The sequence below is a fragment of the Salmo salar genome, chromosome 28 (assembly GCF_965601325.2).
Source record: "Salmo salar chromosome 28, fSalSal1, whole genome shotgun sequence".
In the NCBI taxonomy this organism is placed as follows: Eukaryota; Metazoa; Chordata; class Actinopteri; order Salmoniformes; family Salmonidae; genus Salmo; species Salmo salar.
The window spans coordinates 22,068,163-22,087,146 of record NC_138318.1 but is presented as its reverse complement, the minus strand read 5'-3'; the positions used below and the strand labels follow the sequence as shown (position 1 = coordinate 22,087,146).

At 42.7% G+C, this 18,984-nt stretch overlaps 1 protein-coding gene across 1 annotated transcript; it reads right to left on the bottom strand.

Annotated features, from left to right (window-relative positions):
- Nucleotides 1–404: 404 nt before the first annotated feature.
- Nucleotides 405–7,524, bottom strand: LOC106589655 (rho-related GTP-binding protein RhoU). Its single transcript, XM_014179896.3, has 3 exons — nucleotides 6,886–7,524; nucleotides 5,975–6,033; nucleotides 405–3,792 (listed from the first exon to the last, which is right to left on the bottom strand). The coding sequence occupies exons 1-3, from the start codon at nucleotides 7,133–7,135 to the stop codon at nucleotides 3,340–3,342; spliced, it is 762 nt and encodes a 253-aa protein (XP_014035371.1). The 5' UTR covers nucleotides 7,136–7,524; the 3' UTR covers nucleotides 405–3,339.
- Nucleotides 7,525–18,984: the final 11,460 nt, after the last annotated feature.

The window sequence follows — 18,984 nt, the reverse complement described above, 5'->3', positions numbered from 1 at the left end:
CAGTCATTAAGCAGGGCCAGCTTCTGGCTGAGAGAATAGAGCAGGCTGTCAGCCTAACAGAAAGTTTGAGTGACTGGTAAAGACTCCAGATGATTGGCCTAATGGCTCATAGCTGTGACTGCAAGTGAAAGCATAAGGGGCTTTCCATATCAACGTTTAATTTCATATTTCAATTTCAACTGCATAAACTCTCCCTGTTCAAGTACATTTTCACAATATTGACTGTATTCGGATTCTGTTAATACAGTTGACATAATTACACTATCCAGTACTGAGCCATAGTTATTCAGTCAATCAAGCATTAATTTGTAATAAATATGTATTTACAAATATCACAAAGGAAAAGAGTTCCAGACACAAAACCCTAACAAATCCATTCCAATGTAACAAACACAAAACCCAGATTGTATAACAAATATTCTTTATTTTCCAAAGGTATCAAACTACACACAAACAGATCTTTGTTCTGACATTACACTGAATGCGAGCTGTTATTTCACCACAACCCCATCCCCTACAGAGCCCTGAACATAGATCATGGAACCTCCATGTTTGCTGGAAGTCATAGCATGGAAACTCAAGAGTATATATAGTACACCATGTGATGTGCACTGTAACAAAGATACTCATTTGAAGAAATGCATCATTGTGAAATGCATTTGTGTTGAGAAAATAATTCACACAATACTGAGAAACTGGTCATTGGAAGAAGTTTGAAAATTCTATGATGCTATATGAAGAAGCCAACATTCAAAATGATCTAGAAAAAGACAACTGTCCAAAGGTACGTTCACCACTGTCCACTAACACTTCCCGCATACCCACATCACATCCAAAGAACCATCCTATTTAAAGCATTTATGTCACATTTCAATTTCACCCATCTCCCTGTATTTTCCTTCTCAAGAAATAACTAGTACTTCATAACGAGAAGATAAATTGCTGTACATTATTATTGTTTCCGTATATTCATGGTGTATGTGATGATAAACATTTAACTGACTGTTGATGCAACATGGTCTAAGTGATCCAGTGAAACATGAACTTCTCCATTCTCTCTTGTCTTCCATCATAATTCACTTTCAGAGGTCCATCACACATCCACAGGTGACCCATCCAGGTCATCTAAGGAGGTTAACATGATCATGCAGGTAACTATCGTTTACCCCAAGGTTAAGTTTGGCATTCTACTGGAAGAGCTATTAACAAGGCTTGAAACACAATATCACAGAAAAAAGTGACGGTTAACATTTTGAAATTCAAATAATGTCATATCTATAGGCCTACCTAAATCAGAACAGGGTATTTACAGAGACAGACATCCCATACACATCCCAGTGATATGGAATATAGGTATTGACAACCTTTTTTCAATCAGTTCCAAGATGATGGTGCCGTTAAGCTGGCTCGGGACAGTAAACACGCTCTTTCCAGGGTATTGGTTGCAGAAAGATACTAAATGACTTGATTGGCTCATTGTCATTAATAACAGCTACCAGAGTATGGTAGTTAAGATCAGTTAACATTGACTCAGCTGCAGTCAGCCCTCTATTATCTCTGTATTATTTTGGCCTAGTCGTCTGGGGATGTTTCTGCCTGTGGTGTTTTATTTAAGGAAATCTGAATACCCAGGTTTGTATTATTTTGCTGACGTCACCCTATTCTCTCCAAATTGTCTGAACTTCCCGGGAATCTGGTAACCAGGAGTGTCTAATAGTTTGATCCATGACCTATTTAACCCATCACTTCTATCATGATTCCAATGCACACATAACCAAACAAAAAGAGCATTGCATAGGCCATTAAATCAGATATAATATTTTTTCTATCATGATTTAAATCAAACATGATACCACAACAGACATTGTAAAACCCCAGAGTAATGGAAACTGTGCAGAATAGAGGGATGGGCAAAGTCAACTGATAACAACAGGGGTACACATTAAATGTGCTGTCCATCAGACCTGTTCTTTATTCAGTGTAATCTAAATATCCAAAACTGCTTCTTCATCTACAATTAATGATGCACTATAGTCCATAGGTCTGGTTGCTGTACAGTTCTCAGTTGGACATTAATACAGTAAATAAAAGATTGCAGTGAATATACATATAATTCATGGTTCACAGTAAAGATATATTGCATTGAAATGTTATGTTGAAAACCTTGATTTCATTTTTGGAGAAGATCATCATTCATTGCTATAATATAATGCTTAACATTGCACTTCAAAACGAATAAACAACCCAAAAGAGTATTAGTACATCATTTGTGTGACTCTTGGCAAAAGTTAAAAAGACTTCCAAGAATTTAACAAAGAAATGTTGACTCACTTATATTGTGTACAACGTGGACAGTAAACGACTGATAGACAAACGAGTCGTATTAGGTTGACATTCTGTATGAAATTTAAAATAAAATATTGCTCTTCTACTTTTAAACTCCTAGAATAGACATTAAAACGCAATTTCTCCCCTCCTCACAGTAGACCTAAACATACCTTCCGACACATAAATCAAACAGTGGACATGTTACACATGCATTTGAAGCCCATAAGGAGCCCTTTAAATGTTGCCATGGCGGTATTTATTTACGACTCCTCGGGTGGTGTTATGGTCAAGTTAACCAAAGCTCAACAGGTCCAGTTAGAATTCCAGCACATAGCTAGAGACTGATCCTCATGTGAGCTTGGACAGAACCCATGTCCTAATGTAAATACCAGTTAGAAATTCTGAAAAACAGTGTTTGAGTGGTTTGTACATTAGACGACAAGCTAAACAAGAACCAGAACGAAAACAATGAAAGTTACACAGTACTCTCCTCGAATTATCTGATTACAGCACTGTATTTTTCTTTTAACATAGGAACTACTAAATCAAAGGGACGGTAAATCCCACGTCGGGAAGTTGACTCAATGTCATATGCCAAATGAATCTGAGTTTACATACACTTACCATGGGAAAGGTCAGAGTAAACCAGGTCAATAAAACAACAACATAGACCCTCCTAGTTATCAAGAGGTTTGATCTTTCACAGTTGTCTATCGGAAGCTGTGTGTCCTTCAGGATCATGAATATAAGACAGGGGAAAGTCAATGAGTAGTCTTATCAAACCGCACTTTGAGGGAAGTCAGATCTGTCTCCATTGCAGTTCACGTTGGTAAAGCAAAAATAGCACAAGGTCAGTGAGGCCTAACCTTCACATATCTCAGATACTCCAGACCAGACCTTCGCCCATATTCCCGTCGCTGTTTTCCTTACTGCCCTGAAGTCTTTTAACGTGCTGACATGGAACCAAAATTGGCACCCATGCGTTCCTACTGTCGCACGTGCAGACAGAGGCTAGGCCACACAACAGTACTTCTTCCAGCACGACCGAGAAAGCTTCTTCATCTTGTCTGGAGTCCGTTTTTTCAGTCGATGCTGCTGCTGACTGTCGGAGTGCTGGATGCTGGCCACGATGGCTGCGTCAAACACCTCTTTGAGATTCTTCTGGGTGAGTGAGGAGCACTCCATGTATGACACGGCCCTCATGTCCTCGGCACACTGCTGGGCCTCCTGGGGCTCCACTGGCCTTTCTTTGTACTTTGCTAGCTCGATCAGAACCTTGACGTCCTCCCGCAGGTCCGACTGGGTGCCCACCAGAACCACCGGTGCCTGCGGGCAGTGCTGGCGAATCTCCGGCACCCATTTCTCTGTGACATTCTGGAAAGAAGAGGGGCTGACAACACTGAAGCACAGCAGGAAGATGTCTGCGTTGGTGTAGCAAAGCGGACGCAGTTTGTCAAATTCATCCTGCAGGGAGAGGAGAGGGGGGTTCATGACATGACCTGATAACTAGTAGAACCAAGAATGGCCATGCTCAACACAATATTCCTCCTTGTGAAAATGTATTTGAGTGCAGGAATGGAAAGGGCATAGCCATAACTAAGAGAAGGAAAATCCTGCTCTCATTGGCTAAGATGTCACCATGTGCATGGCTGTAACTAGTGGCGCCTCTGCCTCATGACATAGTCTCTCTGGCAGGCAGGAAAACACAATCCGTGTCCACAGCCTGACAACACATAACACTTCTATCAGTTTCTGTTTGAGTGAAAGTGTTCTGTTTACATGCCATAGTGCTTCTGACTGGGGACAGCACTTTCAGCATAGCCTATAGTTGATTTTAATCTCCTCCAATGTTGGTGACTGACATGCCATTGTGTAATGTATTGTTGAAGGCACTGTTTATTCCGACCAGCATATCTTGAATGCTAAATCAAAAAAACTGCCAATAGCTAAATTGGAGAAGAGAGGGAGCATTGTTAAATTGCTATAACATGTCTATTATAGATTAAAATAATGACATGCACTATAGTCCACACTTTAGACTCCCAAAAGGAATTTGTGATGACGATCATGCAGCTAGATTATGTGAAAGAGACCAAGTGTGATGAGGCTGTTGAGAGGGTACAGGAGCAAAACATTTATGATTTGCAGTTGGCATAGCCAACCACTACCCCGCTGCCAAACTCTAAGTATAAGTATAGAGATATGTAATTTTCACCAGCTAAAGAGATGGAGTGGTGACATAATTTATATCATGTATTAGTGGCAGCACAGCATTGCAGGGGATTTACAGCGGTAAGCATCTAACCCGTGGGCCATTGCACTGACGCCAATATGGGTGCTTATCTTCGCTAATGTGTGTTTAGTCCTTTTATCTGGCAAGCGTATTACGCAACATTCAGATTACATTTGCATATCTCCAAAACATCTAGTTCTACTGTGATTTCAACGGGAGGAAAGATAACCATGGCATTCCACTGAGATTATATTTTGCTGTTTATTGACAAAGCATGCGTTCCCCGCTCTCTCACACTTTCATCTGTTTCTCTGATACACCCAGCTTGTGTGTACCCATTGCTTCCTGGAAGAGATTTTAATAGTGTATTTCCATCCTCAGGAACCCAATGAGATCAACAACATCAACAGTGAGGGACACTGTAGAAGGTATTCAGGAAATCTTCTGCATGTTTAGTATGCTAAATACATGGACTCTGTGATGAAAAGGGGAGCTGGGTGACATCGAGCTAATTAATATAATTTGATTAATTGGCTCAACCATTATCTCACATTTGCATGGGGGGGGGGGGGGGGGGGGGGCTGGTGCTTCTGGGGCATGTGCTTTCACAATTATTATTTTGGGCTGTCACATGAAAGCTAATTATTCATGGCATGCAAGCACAAATGTCATCTTGATTATTTGTCAATGTATGCTAAGTTTAACTCTGTAATAGGCCTAACAAAGTTATAACTACTATATTGTTTGCATTGTCTCCAAACACCTTGCAAACGATATTGCTTGCATTGTCTTGGTGTCTAATGAAAAGCCTATCCTCTCAGAGCCTCTCTGCTCGCGTTCCAAAGAGACGAATCAGAACCCGATGAACTCACAGAGCACAGCCTGTGTCTAGACAGAACCGCTCTAGATCTCTCTTAGTCTGCTTTCCAGGGCTGTTTTCCACTGTTGACTCTCTCCAGCCTGCTCTGCTCCTCAGAAACAGACCCATCTCGCGTTTCCTCTGACCAGCCCCAGCTGTGCCGAAGCTTACGTTTCCTTTCCAGGCTCAGATTCAATTCATTACAATTATAAGGTTTCCTATCTGTAATCCCCCCAAGCCGGTAACCCCCTCCCGTGTGGGGGAGACAGCGTTTATCTGAGTAACCTCATTTTTGGTGCAGAATCACGACTGCACAAAAACACTGCTGGAGCACATCAATTTAGACAGATCACTTCACTCCCCTACATTAGTAGACTACATTTGACCTCATTCTGTACATCTACTAGTCTAGTAATGCATAGGGGTTAGAACAAGTTATAGAAATTCTAGGAACAGCAAAAAGGCCAACTTGTTTGTTTTTAACCAATCCTTCACACTTCCAGGATAGTTGAGATAATATCAAACTGTCGTATATGTGCATTTTAATTACAAACCTGGCCAGCTGTGTCACAAAGCTGCAGTTTTACTGGCTTGCCATCAACTGCTACGACCGCTGAAAAAAAAAAATTCTCCATTTAATCAGCCAATATAACAAAGAAATTAGTAACCAAAATGCCATTATATACTGTTACGGACTGAATAGTGTTGTAATGGACAAACTATTGAGTATAATAATTACCATAGTCTTCCTGTTGCCGCCAATGTATGGCAGAAGACAATTGGCAACATTTTTACTAAAGCTGAATAGAAATGTTTTGTCAGTCTGAGTTCAAAATATACACTGGGTGTACAAAATATTAAGAACACCTCCTTCAAGAAATACTGACCAGGTGAATCCAGGTGAAAGCTATGATCCCTTATTGATGTCACCTGTTAAATCCACTTCAATCAGTGTAGATGAAAAGGAGGAAACAGGTTAAATAAGGATTTTTAAGCCTTGAAACATTGTGTATGTATTGCCATTCAAAGGCTGAATGAGAAAGACAAAAGATTTAAGTGCCTTTGAACTGGGTATGGTAGTAGGGGCCAGGCACACCGGTTTGAGTGTGTAAAGAACTGCAAGTTGCTGCTGGGTTTTTCACACTCAACTGTTTTTTTTGTGTGTATAAGAATAGTCTACCACCAGAAAGACATCCAGCCAACTCGACACAACTGTGGGAAGCATTAGAGTCAACATGGGCCAGCATCCCTGTGGAACGCTATTCTGAGGGCAAAAGTCGGTGCAACTCAATATCGGAAAGGTGTTCCTAATGTTTTGTACACTCAGTGTAGTCTACTCACGAATTCACATAAATGGACCGTTAAAACCGCACGATAAAAACAAGAACTTGCATAGCCCAAAAATACCAATAATTAGTCCTAATAGCCGATTTATTTTTAAAAAGGCACATATTTGTCAAGTTACCTGCAAAATTATCAAAAGCAGTTGGGACATATTCAGTTGGATATCCATTTGTGGTGTAGCTGACAATCAAGCTCGTTTTCCCAACTGCCCCGTCACCGACAAGCACACACTTCACTTTGCGCTCTACGCCACCGGACCGACACTTGGAGCCCGAAAACGACTCTCTGCTCCGAACCCTCCGAGGGGGAACCGGTGGGACCGCCGCTGACACTGCTACAGGTTTATATTCTCCATCGCCCTGGGGAGGCATCGCCTTGTGGTATCGCCAATGGAACCGTCCAGCGACCAGTTAATCCAAGTTTTGCCAAACTATTCGTTTCCTAAATCTGACATCAACTGGAATTTCACAAGAACTGTTCCTTATCTTCTGTAGTGTTTCCATGGCTGGAAAAAGTGTAGCCTTTCTATAAAGACGAAGCAGACGACTTGATGTCAATCCCCCACTGTGCATAAATGAATTCCCCAAGCAATAAATTCTATAGGAGAAAATGTTTCCAACCCGTATGATGTTAAGTTCCTTTCCTGAATCTTTTCCACCGTTTATTTTGCACTCAACCTCCTCAAAAAAAGCACAGCCCCCTACTCGTGAGCAGCATGACATCAGGAAACACCACTGAGTCAGAAAAAAATGTGCACCATTGACCAATAGCAATAAGCAAGCTTGCCCCCACCCCAAACTAAAATAAATAAATACGCTAGAAACATACAACAAATACATAATTTGAAAGACTTCGTCTGTTAAATGGTTTATAATACTCTTCTATTCATGGTTAAGTTTTAACCGGCGAAATTGTTACATGTGTTGGAAACAATTGTTACATTTGTATCCCTCAGCCTGTTTGATCTCACCAAGGAGTTACAACACAAACATGTGGTTACAATGTACCACTTCTCTCCGATGATACGGCTGCGCGATACAGTAGCTCAAATCTGCTACCTGGTGGACTTTGACTGGAAATACTATATATTGATTGACGACGTTAGAGACAAAGATGTAGCGTCATGTCAGCAGCATTAGTGTTCTGTCAGCAACATTAAGACTTCCGGTTTTCAGATTTTGCCTTCCAAATAAAAGTATACGTTAAAATGCTATGTGTTGTTAACAAATCAATCGTTTTTGCAGCTTTGCATAGCGCATGATGTTAAAATGTTATAATTTTGTAACTACACCGGGGAAAATTCTAAACTAAAGACAATTAGTGCTTTATATAAGATACATAATATAAGGTGGAGCATATTGAGAATGGTTAAAGCTTAAATAAATTAATGTAAAGAACATCATATTCTACAGATCCTATTAATCTAGCACTAAAGTCTATATTTGGCGTTATTTCTTGGATGACTATGGTCTAAATACCCAGTAGCCCTTTCTACTCCACCCATTCCATTGGTCCAAATGCAATACACTGTAGGCCTATAAATTACATATTGTCTTATAGAGAAAAAACTATTCTGTTCACCACAGTAAAAGTATTTTAGGGAATACTCAGTAGGGTCTGTAGAATGTATATATGGTGTCATTTCATGGGGCTCTGAATAATAAGGAGTGTTGATGGCCTTTTACTCCACCCACTCCATTGGCCACAATGCGAATCACTTTACATAGAATAAATATTGGCTTATAAAGCAAAAACTATTCTGGGTACTGCAGTAAAAGTACTGTAGGGAATACTCAGTAGGGTCTGTAGAATGTATACAATGGCCAGCAACACTTTGTATTATTTTATATATTTTTTCTCTATTAGCCAAAATGTAATTTATAGGCATACCAGTGTATTGCACTACAACCAATGGAATGGGTTGAGTAGAAAGGGCTACTGGTTATTTAGACCACAGTCATCCAAGAAGTAACAACATGTAGATTGTAGTGCTAGATCAATAGGGTCTGTAGAATATTAAGTTCATTACATTCATTTACTTAAGCTCCAACATTTATTTTTATTTCACCTTTATTTAACCAGGTAGGCTAGTTGAGAACAAGTTCTCATTTACAACTGTGACCTGGCCAAGATAATGCAAAGCAGTGCAACAAAAACAAGAACACAGAGTTACACATGCGATAAACAAATGTACAGTCAATAACACAATATAAATATCTATATACAGTGTGTGCAAATGTAGTAAGATTAGGGAGGTAAGGCAATAAATAGGCCATAGTGGCAAAATAATTACAATTTAGCATTAACACTGGAGTGATGGATGTGCAGATGATGATGTGAAAGTAGAGATACTGGGGTGCAAAAGAGCAACAACCAAAATATAACAATATGGATACCCGGACCAGGTCGATTAGAAAGGCCTGCTCACTGAAGTGTTTAGGGAGCGTTTGACAGTGATGAGGGGTGGTCGTTTGACTGCAGAGCCAATACGGACGCAGGCAATGAGACAGTGATCGCTGAGATCCTGGTTGATCAGGATGATATCTGGGGTGCAAAAGAGCAACAAAAAAATAACAATATGGGGATGAGGTAGTTGGGTGGGCTATTTACAGATGGGCTGTGTACAGGTGTAGTGATCAGTAAGCTGCTCTGACAGCTGATGCTTAAAGTTAGTGAGGGAGATATGAGTCTCCAACTTCAGTGACTTCTGCAATTCGTTCCAGTCATTGGCAGCAAAGAACTGGAAGAAAAGACGGCCAAAGGAGGTGTTGGCTTTGGGGATGACCAGTGAAATATACCTGCTGGAGCGCGTGCTAAGGGTGGGTGCTGCTATGGTGACCAGTGAGCAGAGATAAGGCGGAGCTTTACCTAGCAAAGACTTACAGATGACCTGGAGCCACTGGGTTTGGCGATTAATATCCTGTTATGGATAGGGGGCAGTATTTTCACGGCCGGATAAAAAACGTACCCGATTTAATCTGATTATTACTCCTGCCCAGAAACTAGAATAGCATTGGATAGAAAACACTCCAAAGTTTCTAAAACTGTTTGAATGGTGTCTGTGAGTATAACAGAACTCATTTGGTAGGCCAAAACCTGAGAAGATTCCTTACAGGAAGTGCCCTCTCTGACCATTTCTTGGCCTTCTACACTCTCTTTATTGAAAACTGAGGATCTCTGCTGTAACGTGACACTTCCTACGGCTCCCAAAGGCTCTCAGAAGGCGGAAAAATGCTGAATGATGCCTTTGCAGGCCCAGGCTGAAAAACAGTAGCGCATTTGGATAGTGGTCGATCAGAGAACAATGAGACTGAGGCGCGTGCACGAGGCGACACCATGTTTTTATTTTTTCATCTTTGAACGAAAACAGGGTTTCCCGGTCGGAATATTATCGCTTTTTTACGAGAAAAATCGCATAAAAATTTATTTTAAACAGCGGTTGACATGCTTCGAAGTACGGTAATGGAATATTTAGATTTTTTTTGTCACGTAACCCTTCGTCACCCTTCGGATAGTGTCTTGAACGCACAACAAAACGCCGCTATTTGGATATAACTATGGATTACTTGGAACCAAACCAACATTTGTTATTGAAGTAGAAGTCCCGGGAGTGCATTCTGACGAAGAATAGCAAAGGTAATCCAATTTTTCTTATAGTAAATCTGACATTGGTGAGGGCTAAACTTGGTGGGTGTCTAAATAGCTAGCCCGTGATGGCGAGCTATCTACTCAGAATATTGCAAAATGTGCTTTCACCGAAAAGCTATTTTAAAATCGGACATAGCGATTGCATAAAGGAGTTCTGTATCTATAATTCTTAAAATAATTGTTATGTTTTTTGTGAACGTTTATCGTGAGTAATTTAGTAAATTCACCGGAAGTTTCGGTGGGTATGCTAGTTCTGAACGTCACATGCTAATGTAAAAAGCAGTTTTTTGATATAAATATGAACTTGATTGAACAAAACATGCATGTATTGTATAACATAATGTCCTAGGAGTGTCATCTGATGAAGATCATTAAAGGTTAGTGCTGCATTTAGCTGTGGTTTTGTTTTTTGTGACATTATATGCTAGCTTGAAAAATGGGTGTCTGATTATTTCTGGCTGGGTACTCTGCTGACGTAATCTAATGTTTTGCTTTCGCTGTAAAGCCTTTTTGAAATCGGACAGTGTGGTTAGATAAAGGAGAGTCTTGTCTTTAAAATGGTGTAAAATAGTCATATGTTTGAAAAATTGAAGTTTTCGGATTTTCGAGGACTTTGTATTTCACGCCACGCCCATCATTGGATATTGGAGCAGGTGTTCCGCTAGCGGAACGTCTAGATGTAAGAGGATATGTAGCGAGGACCAGCCAATGAGAGCATACAGGTCGCAGTGGTGGGTAGTATATGGGGCTTTAGTGACAAAATGGATGGCACTGTGATATACTACATCCAATTTGTTGAGTAGAGTGTTGGAGGCTATTTTTTAGATGACATCGCCGAAGTCAAGGATCGGTAGGATAGTCAGTTTTATAAGGGTATGTTTGGCAGCATGAGTGAAGGAGGCTTTTTTTGCGAAATAGGAAGATGATTCTAGATTTACATTTGGATTGGAGATGCTTAATCTGAGTCTGGAAGGAGAGTTCACAGTCTAGCCAGACACCTAGGCATTTATAGTTGTCTACATATTCTAAGTAAGAACCCTCCAGAGGAGTGATGCTATTCGGGTGGGCGGGTGCGGGCAGCGATCGATTAAAGAGCATGCACTTAGTTTTACTAGCATTTAAGAGCAGTTGGAGGCCACGGAAGGAGTGTTGTATGGTGTTGAAGCTCGTTTGGAGGTTTGTTAACACAGTGTCCAAAGAAGGGCCAGATGTATACAGAATGGTGTCGTCTGCGTAGAGGTGGATCAAAGAATCACCAGCAGCAAGAGCGACATCATTGATATATACAGAGAAAAGAGTCGGCCCGAGAATTGAACCCTGTGGCACCCACATAGAGACTGCCAGAGGTCTGGACAACAGGCCCTCCGATTTGACACACTGAATATCAGAGAAGTAGTTAGTGAACCAGGCGAGGCAGTCATTAGAGAAACCAAGGCTGTTAAGTCTGCCGATAAGAATACAGTTATTGACAGAGTCGAAAGCTTTGGCCAGGTTGATGAAGACGGCTGCACAGTACTGTCTTTTATTGATGGCGGTTATGATATCGTTTAGGACCTTGAGTGTGGCTGAGGTGCACCCGTGACCAGCTCGGAAACCAGATTGCTTGGCGGAGAAGATACGATGGGATTCGAAATGGTTGGTGATCTGTTTGTTCACTTGGCATTCGAAGACTTTAGAAGGGCAGGGCAGGATGGATATAGGTCTGTAACAGTTTGGGTCTAGAGTGTCTCCCCCGTTGAAGAGGGGGATGACTGCGGCCACTTTCCAATCTTTAGGAATCTCAGACGATACGAAGGAGAGGTTGAACAGACTAGTAATAGGGGTTGCAACAATGGCGGCGGATCATTTTAGGAAGAGAGGGTCCAGATTGTCTAGCCCAGCAGATTTTTGGGATCCAGATTTTGTAGCTCTTTCAGAACATCAGCTGTCTGGATTTGGGTGAAGGAGAAGCGGGGGGTTAACGTGAGCGTAGTGAAATGCTTGTGCTTCTAGTTCCGAACATGCAGTAATATTTAACAAGTAATCTAACAATTTCACAACTACCTTATACACACACACACAAATGTAAAGGAATGAATAAGAATATGTACAGTTGAAGTCGGAAGTTTACATACACTTAGGATGGAGTCATTAAAACTTGTTTTTCAACCACTCCACAAATTTCTTGTTAACAAACTATAGTTTTGCCAAGTTGGTTAGGACATCTACTTTGTGCATGACACAAGTCATTTTTGCAACAATTGTTTACAGACAGATTATTTCACTTATAATTCACTGTATCACAATTCCAGTGGGTCAGACGTTTACATACACTAAGTTGACTATGCCTTTAAACAGCTTGGAAAATTCCAGAAAATCATGTCATGGCTTTAGAAGGTTCTGATAGGCTAATTGACATCACTTGAGTCAATTGGAGGTGTATCTATGGATGCATTTCAAGGCCTACCTTCAAACTCAGTGCCTCTTTGCTTGACATCATGGGAAAATCAAAAGAAATCAGCCAAGCCCTCAGCAAAATAATTGTAGACCTCCGCAAATCTGGTTCATCCTTGGGAGCAATTTCCAAACACCTGAAGGTACCACATTCATCTGTACAAACAATAGTACGCAAGTATAAACACCATGGGACCCCACAGCCCTCAAACCGCTCAGGAAGGAGACGCATTCTGTCTCCTAGAGATGAACGCACTTTGGTGCGAAAAGTGCAAATCAATCCCAGAACAACAGCAAAGTACCTTGTGAAGATGCTGGAGGAAACAGTTACAAAAGTATCTATATCCACAGTAAAACAAGTCCTATATCGACATAACCTGAAAGGCCGCACAGCAAGGAAGAAGCCACTGCTCCAAAACCACCATAAAAAAGTCAGACTACGCTATGCAACTGCATATAGGGACAAAGATCATACTTTTTGGAGAAATGTCTGATGAAACAAAAATAGAACTGTTTGGCCATAATGACCATCGTTATGTTTGGAGGAAAAAGGGGGATGCTTGCAAGCCGAAGAACACCATCCCAACCTGTGAAGCACGGGGGTGGCAGCATCATGTTTTGGGGGTGCTTTGCTGCAAGAGGGACTTGTGCACTTCACAAAATAGATGGCATCATGAGGCAGGAAAATTATGTGGATATATTGAAGCAACATCTCAAGAAATCAGTCAGGAAGTTAAAGCTTGGTCGCAAATGAGTCTTCAAAATGGACAATGACCCCAAGCATACTTCCAAAGTTGTGGAAAAATGGCTTAAGGACAAGAAAGTCAAGGTATTGGAGTGGCCATCACAAAGCCCTGACCTCAATCCTATAGAAAATGTGTGGGCAGAACTGAAAAAGTGTGGGCGAGCAAAGAGGCCTGATTCAGTTACATCAGCTCTGTCAGTAGGAATGGGCCAAAATTCACCCAACTTATTGTGGGAAGCTTGTGGAAAGTTACCAGAAACGTTTGACCAAAGTTAAAAAATTTCAAGGCAATGCTACCAAATACACTGCTCAAAAAAATAAAGGGAACACTTAAACAACACAATGTAACTCCAAGTCAATCACACTTCTGTGAAATCAAACTGTCCACTTAGGAAGCAACACTGATTGACAATAAATTTCACATGCTGTTGTGCAAATGGAATAGACAACAGGTGGAAATTATAGGCAATTAGCAAGATACCCCCAATAAAGGAGTGGTTCTGCAGGTGGGGACCACAGACCACTTCTCAGTTCCTATGCTTCCTGGCTGATGTTTTGGTCACTTTTGAATGCTGGCGGTGCTTTCACTCTAGTGGTAGCATGAGTCTACAACCCACACAAGTGGCTCAGGTAGTGCAGCTCATCCAGGATGGCACATCAATGCGAGCTGTGGCAAGAAGGTTTGCTGTGTCTGTCAGCGTAGTGTCCAGAGCATGGAAGCGCTACCAGGAGACAGGCCAGTACATCAGGAGACGTGGAGGAGGCCGTAGGAGGGCAACAACCCAGCAGCAGGACCGCTACCTCCGCCTTTGTGCAAGGAGGAGCAGGAGGAGCACTGCCAGAGCCCTGCAAAATGACCTCCAGCAGGCCACAAATGTGCATGTGTCTGGTCAAACGGTCAGAAACAGACTCCATGAGGGTGGTATGAGGGCCCGACGTCCACAGGTGGGGGTTGTGCTTACAGCCCAACACCGTGCAGGACGTTTGGCATTTGCCAGAGAACACCAAGATTGGCAAATTCGCCACTGGCGCCCTGTGCTCTTCACAGATGAAAGCAGGTTCACACTGAGCACGTGACAGACGTGACAGAGTCTGGAGACGCCGTGGAGAACGTTCTGCTGCCTGCAACATCCTCCAGCATGACCGGTTTGGCGGTGGGTCAGTCATGGTGTGGGGTGGCATTTCTTTGGGGGGCCGCTCAGCCCTCCATGTGCCTGCCAGAAGTAGCCTGACTGCCATTAGGTACCGAGATGAGATCCTCAGACCCCTTGTGAGACCATATGCTGGTGCGGTTGGCCCTGGGTTCCTCCTAATGCAAGACAATGCTAGACCTCATGTGGCTGGAGTGTGTCAGCAGTTCCTGCAAGAGGAAGGCATTGATGCTATGGACTGGCCCGCCCGTTCCCCAGACCTGAATCCAATTGAGCACATCTGGGACATCATGTCCCGCTCCATCCACCAACGCCACGTTGCACCACAGACTGTCCAGGAGTTGGCGGATGCTTTAGTCCAGGTCTGGGAGGAGATCCCTCAGGAGACCATCCGCCACCTCATCAGGAGCATGCCCAGGCATTGTAGGGAGGTCATACAGGCACGTGGAGGCCACACACACTACTGAGCCTCATTTTGACTTGTTTTAAGGACATTACATCAAAGTTGGATCAGCCTGTAGTGTGGTTTTCCACTTTAATTTTGAGTGTGACTCCAAATCCAGACCTCCATGGGTTGATAAATTGGATTTCCATTGATTATTTTTGTGTGATTTTGTTGTCAGCACATTCAACTATGTAAAGAAAAAATAATTTAATAAGATTATTTCTTTCATTCAGATCTAGGATGTGTTGTTTAAGTGTTCCCTTTATTTTTTTGAGCAGTATACTAATTGAGTGCATGTAAACTTCTGACCCACTGGGAATGTGATGAAAGAAATAAAAGCTGAAATAAATCCTTCTCTCTACTATTATTCTGATATTTCACATTCTTAAAAATAAAGTGGTGATCCCAACTGACCTAAGACAGGGAATTTTACTAGGATAAAATGTCAGGAATTGTGAAAAACTGAGTTTAAATGTATTTGGCTAAGGTGTATGTAAACTTCCGACTTCAACTGCACATATAAATATATGGATGAGCGATGGCCATGTGGCATAGGCAAGATGCAGTAGATGGTATAGAGTTCAGTATATACATATGAGATGAGTCATGTAAGGTATGTAAACATTATATAAAGTGGCATTGTTTAAATTCACTAGTGATACATTTATTACATCCAATTTTTTATTATTAACGTGGCTAGAGATTTGAGTCAGTATGTTGGCAGCAGCCACTCAATGTTCGTGATGGCTGTTTAACAGTCTGACGGCCTTGAGATAGAAGCTGTTTTTCAGTCTCTCGGTCCCAGCTTTGATGCACCTGTGCTGACCTCGCCTTCTGGATGGTAGCGGGGTGAACAGGCAGTGGCTCAGGTGTTTGTTGTCCTTGATGATCTTTTTGGCCTTCCTGTGACATTGGGTGGTATAGGTGTCCTGGAGGGCAGGTAGAAGAACTTAAAACTTTCCACCTTCTCCACTACTGTCCCGTTGATGTGGATAGGGGAGTGCTCCCTCTGCTGTTTTCTGAAGTCCACGATCATCTCCTTTGTTTTGTTGACGTTGAGTGTGAGGTTATTTTCCTGACACCACACTCCGAGGGCCCTCACCTCCTTCCTGTAGGCCGTCTCGTCATTGTTGGTAATCAAGCCTACCACTGTAGTGTCGTCTGCAAACTTGATGATTGTGTTGGAGGTGTGCATGGCCACGCTGTCATGGGTGAACAGGGAGTACAGGAGAGGGCTGAGATCGCACCCTTGTGGGGCCCCAGTGTTGAGGATCAGTGGGGTGGAGATGTTGTTTCCTACCCTCACCACCTGGGGGCGTCCCGTCAAAGTCCAGGACCCAGTTGCACAGGACGGGGTTGAGACCCAGGGTCTCGAGCTTAATGACGAGTTTTGAGGGTACTATGGTGTTAAATGCTGAGCTGTAATCAATGAATAGCATTCTTACATAGGTATTCCTCTTGTCCAGATGTGTTAGGGCAGTGTGCAGTGTGATTGCGATGTCTGTGGACCTATTGGGGCTGTAAGCAAATTGGAGTGGGTCTCGGGTGTCAGGTAGGGTGGAGGTGATATGATCCTTGACTAATCTCTCAAAGCACTTTGTGATGACGGAAGTGTGTGCTACGGGGCGATAGTCGTTTAGCTCAGTTACATTAGCTTTCTTGGGAACAGGAACAATGCTGGCCCTCTTGAAGCATGTGGTATCAGCAGACTGGGATAGGGATTGATTGAATATGTCCGTAAACACACCAGCCAGCTGGTCTGCGCATGCTCTGAGGACGCAGCTAGGGATGCCGCCTGGGCCAGCAGCCCTGCGAGGGTTAACACGTTTAAATGTTTTACTCACGTTGGCCGCAGTGAAGGAGAGCCCGCAGGTTTTGGTAGCGGGCCGTGTCAGTGGCACTGTATTGTCCTCAAGGCGAGCAAAGAAGTTGTTTAATTTGTCTGGGAGCAAGACGTCAGGTTGGTTTTCTTTTTGTAATCCGTGATTGACTGTAGACCCTGCCATATACGTCTCGTGTCTGAGTCGTTGAATTGCGACTACTTTGTCTCTATACTGACGTTTAGCTTGTTTGATTGCCATGCGGAGGGAATAGCTACACTGTTTGTATTCAGTCATGTTTCTGGTCGCCTTGCCATGATTAAAAGCAGTGGTTCGCGCTTTCAGTTTTGCGCAAATGCTACCATCAATCCACGGTTTCTGGTTGCGGAAGGTTTTAATAGTCACCGTGGGTACAACATCACCGATGCACTTGCTAATAAACTCGCTCACCGAATCAGTGTATACATCAATGTTGTTGTCTAAGGCTATCCGGAACATATCCCAGTCCACGTGATCGAAGCAGTCTTGAAGCGTGGAATCAGATTGGTCGGACCAGCGTTGAATAGACCTGAGCACAGGCGTTTCCTGTTTTAGTTTCTGTCTATAGGCTGGGAGCAACAAAATGGAGTCGTGGTCAGATTTGCCGAAAGGGGGGCGAGGGAGGGCTTTGTATGCATCGTGGAAGTTAGAGTAGCAATGATCCAAAACGCTGCCAGCCCAGGTCACGCATTCGATATGCTGATAAAATGTAGGGAGCCTTGTTTTCAGATTAGCTTTGTTAAAATCCCCAGCTACAATAAATGCAGCCTCAGAATATATGGTTTCCAGTTTACATAGAGTCCAATGAAGTTCTTTCAGGGCGGTCAAGGTGTCTGCTTGGGGGGGAGGGGATATACAGTCGTGGCCAAAAGTTTTGAGAATGACACAAATATTAATTTTCACAAAGTCTGCTGCCTCAGTTTGTATGATGGCAATTTGCATATACTCCAGAATATTATGAATAGTGATCAGATGAATTGCAATTCATTGCAAAGTCCCTCTTTGCCATGCAAATGAACTGAATCCCCCAAAAACATTTCCACTGCATTTCAGCCCTGCCACAAAAGGACCAGCTGACATCACGTCAGTGATTCTCTCGTTAACACGTGTGAGTGTTGATGAGGACAAGGCTGGAGATCACTCTGCCATGCTGATTGAGTTCGAATAACAGACTGGAAGCTTCAAAAGGAGGGTGGTGCTTGGAATCACTGTTCTTCCTCTGTCAACCATGGTTACCTGCAAGGAAACACGTGCCGTCATCATTGCTTTGCACAAAAAGGGCTTCACAGGCAAGGATATTGCTGCCAGTAAGATTGCACCTAAATCAACCATTTATCAGATCATCAAGAACATCAAGGAGAGCGGTTCAATTATTGTGAAAAAGGCTTCAGGGCGCCCAAGAAAGTCCAGCAAGCGCCAGGACCGTCTCCTAACGTTGATTCAGCTGCGGGATCGGGGCACCACCAGTACAGAGCTTCTTCAGGAATGGCAGCAGGCAGGTGTGAGTGCATCTGCACACATAGTTTTGCGAAGACTTTTGGAGGATGGCCTGGTGTCAAGAAGGGCAGACTGATATTCTGCAAAAGGTACAGGGATTGGACTGCTGAGGACTGGGGTAAAGTCATTTTTTCTGATGAATCCCCTTTCCGATTGTTTGGGGCATCTGAAAAAAAGCTTGTCCGGAGAAGACAAGGTGAGCGCTACCATCAGTCCTGTGTCATGCCAACAGTAAAGCATCCTGAGACCATTCATGGGTGGGGTTGCTTCTCAGCCAAGGGAGTGGGCTCACTCACAATTTTGCCTAAGAACACAGCCATGAATAAAGAATGGTACCAACACATCCTTCGAGAGCAACTTCTCCCAACCATCCAGGAACAGTTTGGTGACAAACAATGCCTTTTCCAGCATGATGGAGCACCTTGCCATAAGGCAAAAGTGA

Coding starts and splice junctions, on each gene's coding strand:
- LOC106589655 (XM_014179896.3), bottom strand. CDS start 7,135: ATGCCTCCCCAGGGCGATGGAGAATATAAACCTGTAGCAGTGTCAGCG. Junction 6,034..6,885: donor TGCTTTTGATAATTTTGCAG/GTAACTTGACAA, acceptor TTTTTTTTTCAG/CGGTCGTAGCAGTTGATGGC. Junction 3,793..5,974: donor TTTGTGACACAGCTGGCCAG/GTTTGTAATTAA, acceptor CTCTCCCTGCAG/GATGAATTTGACAAACTGCG.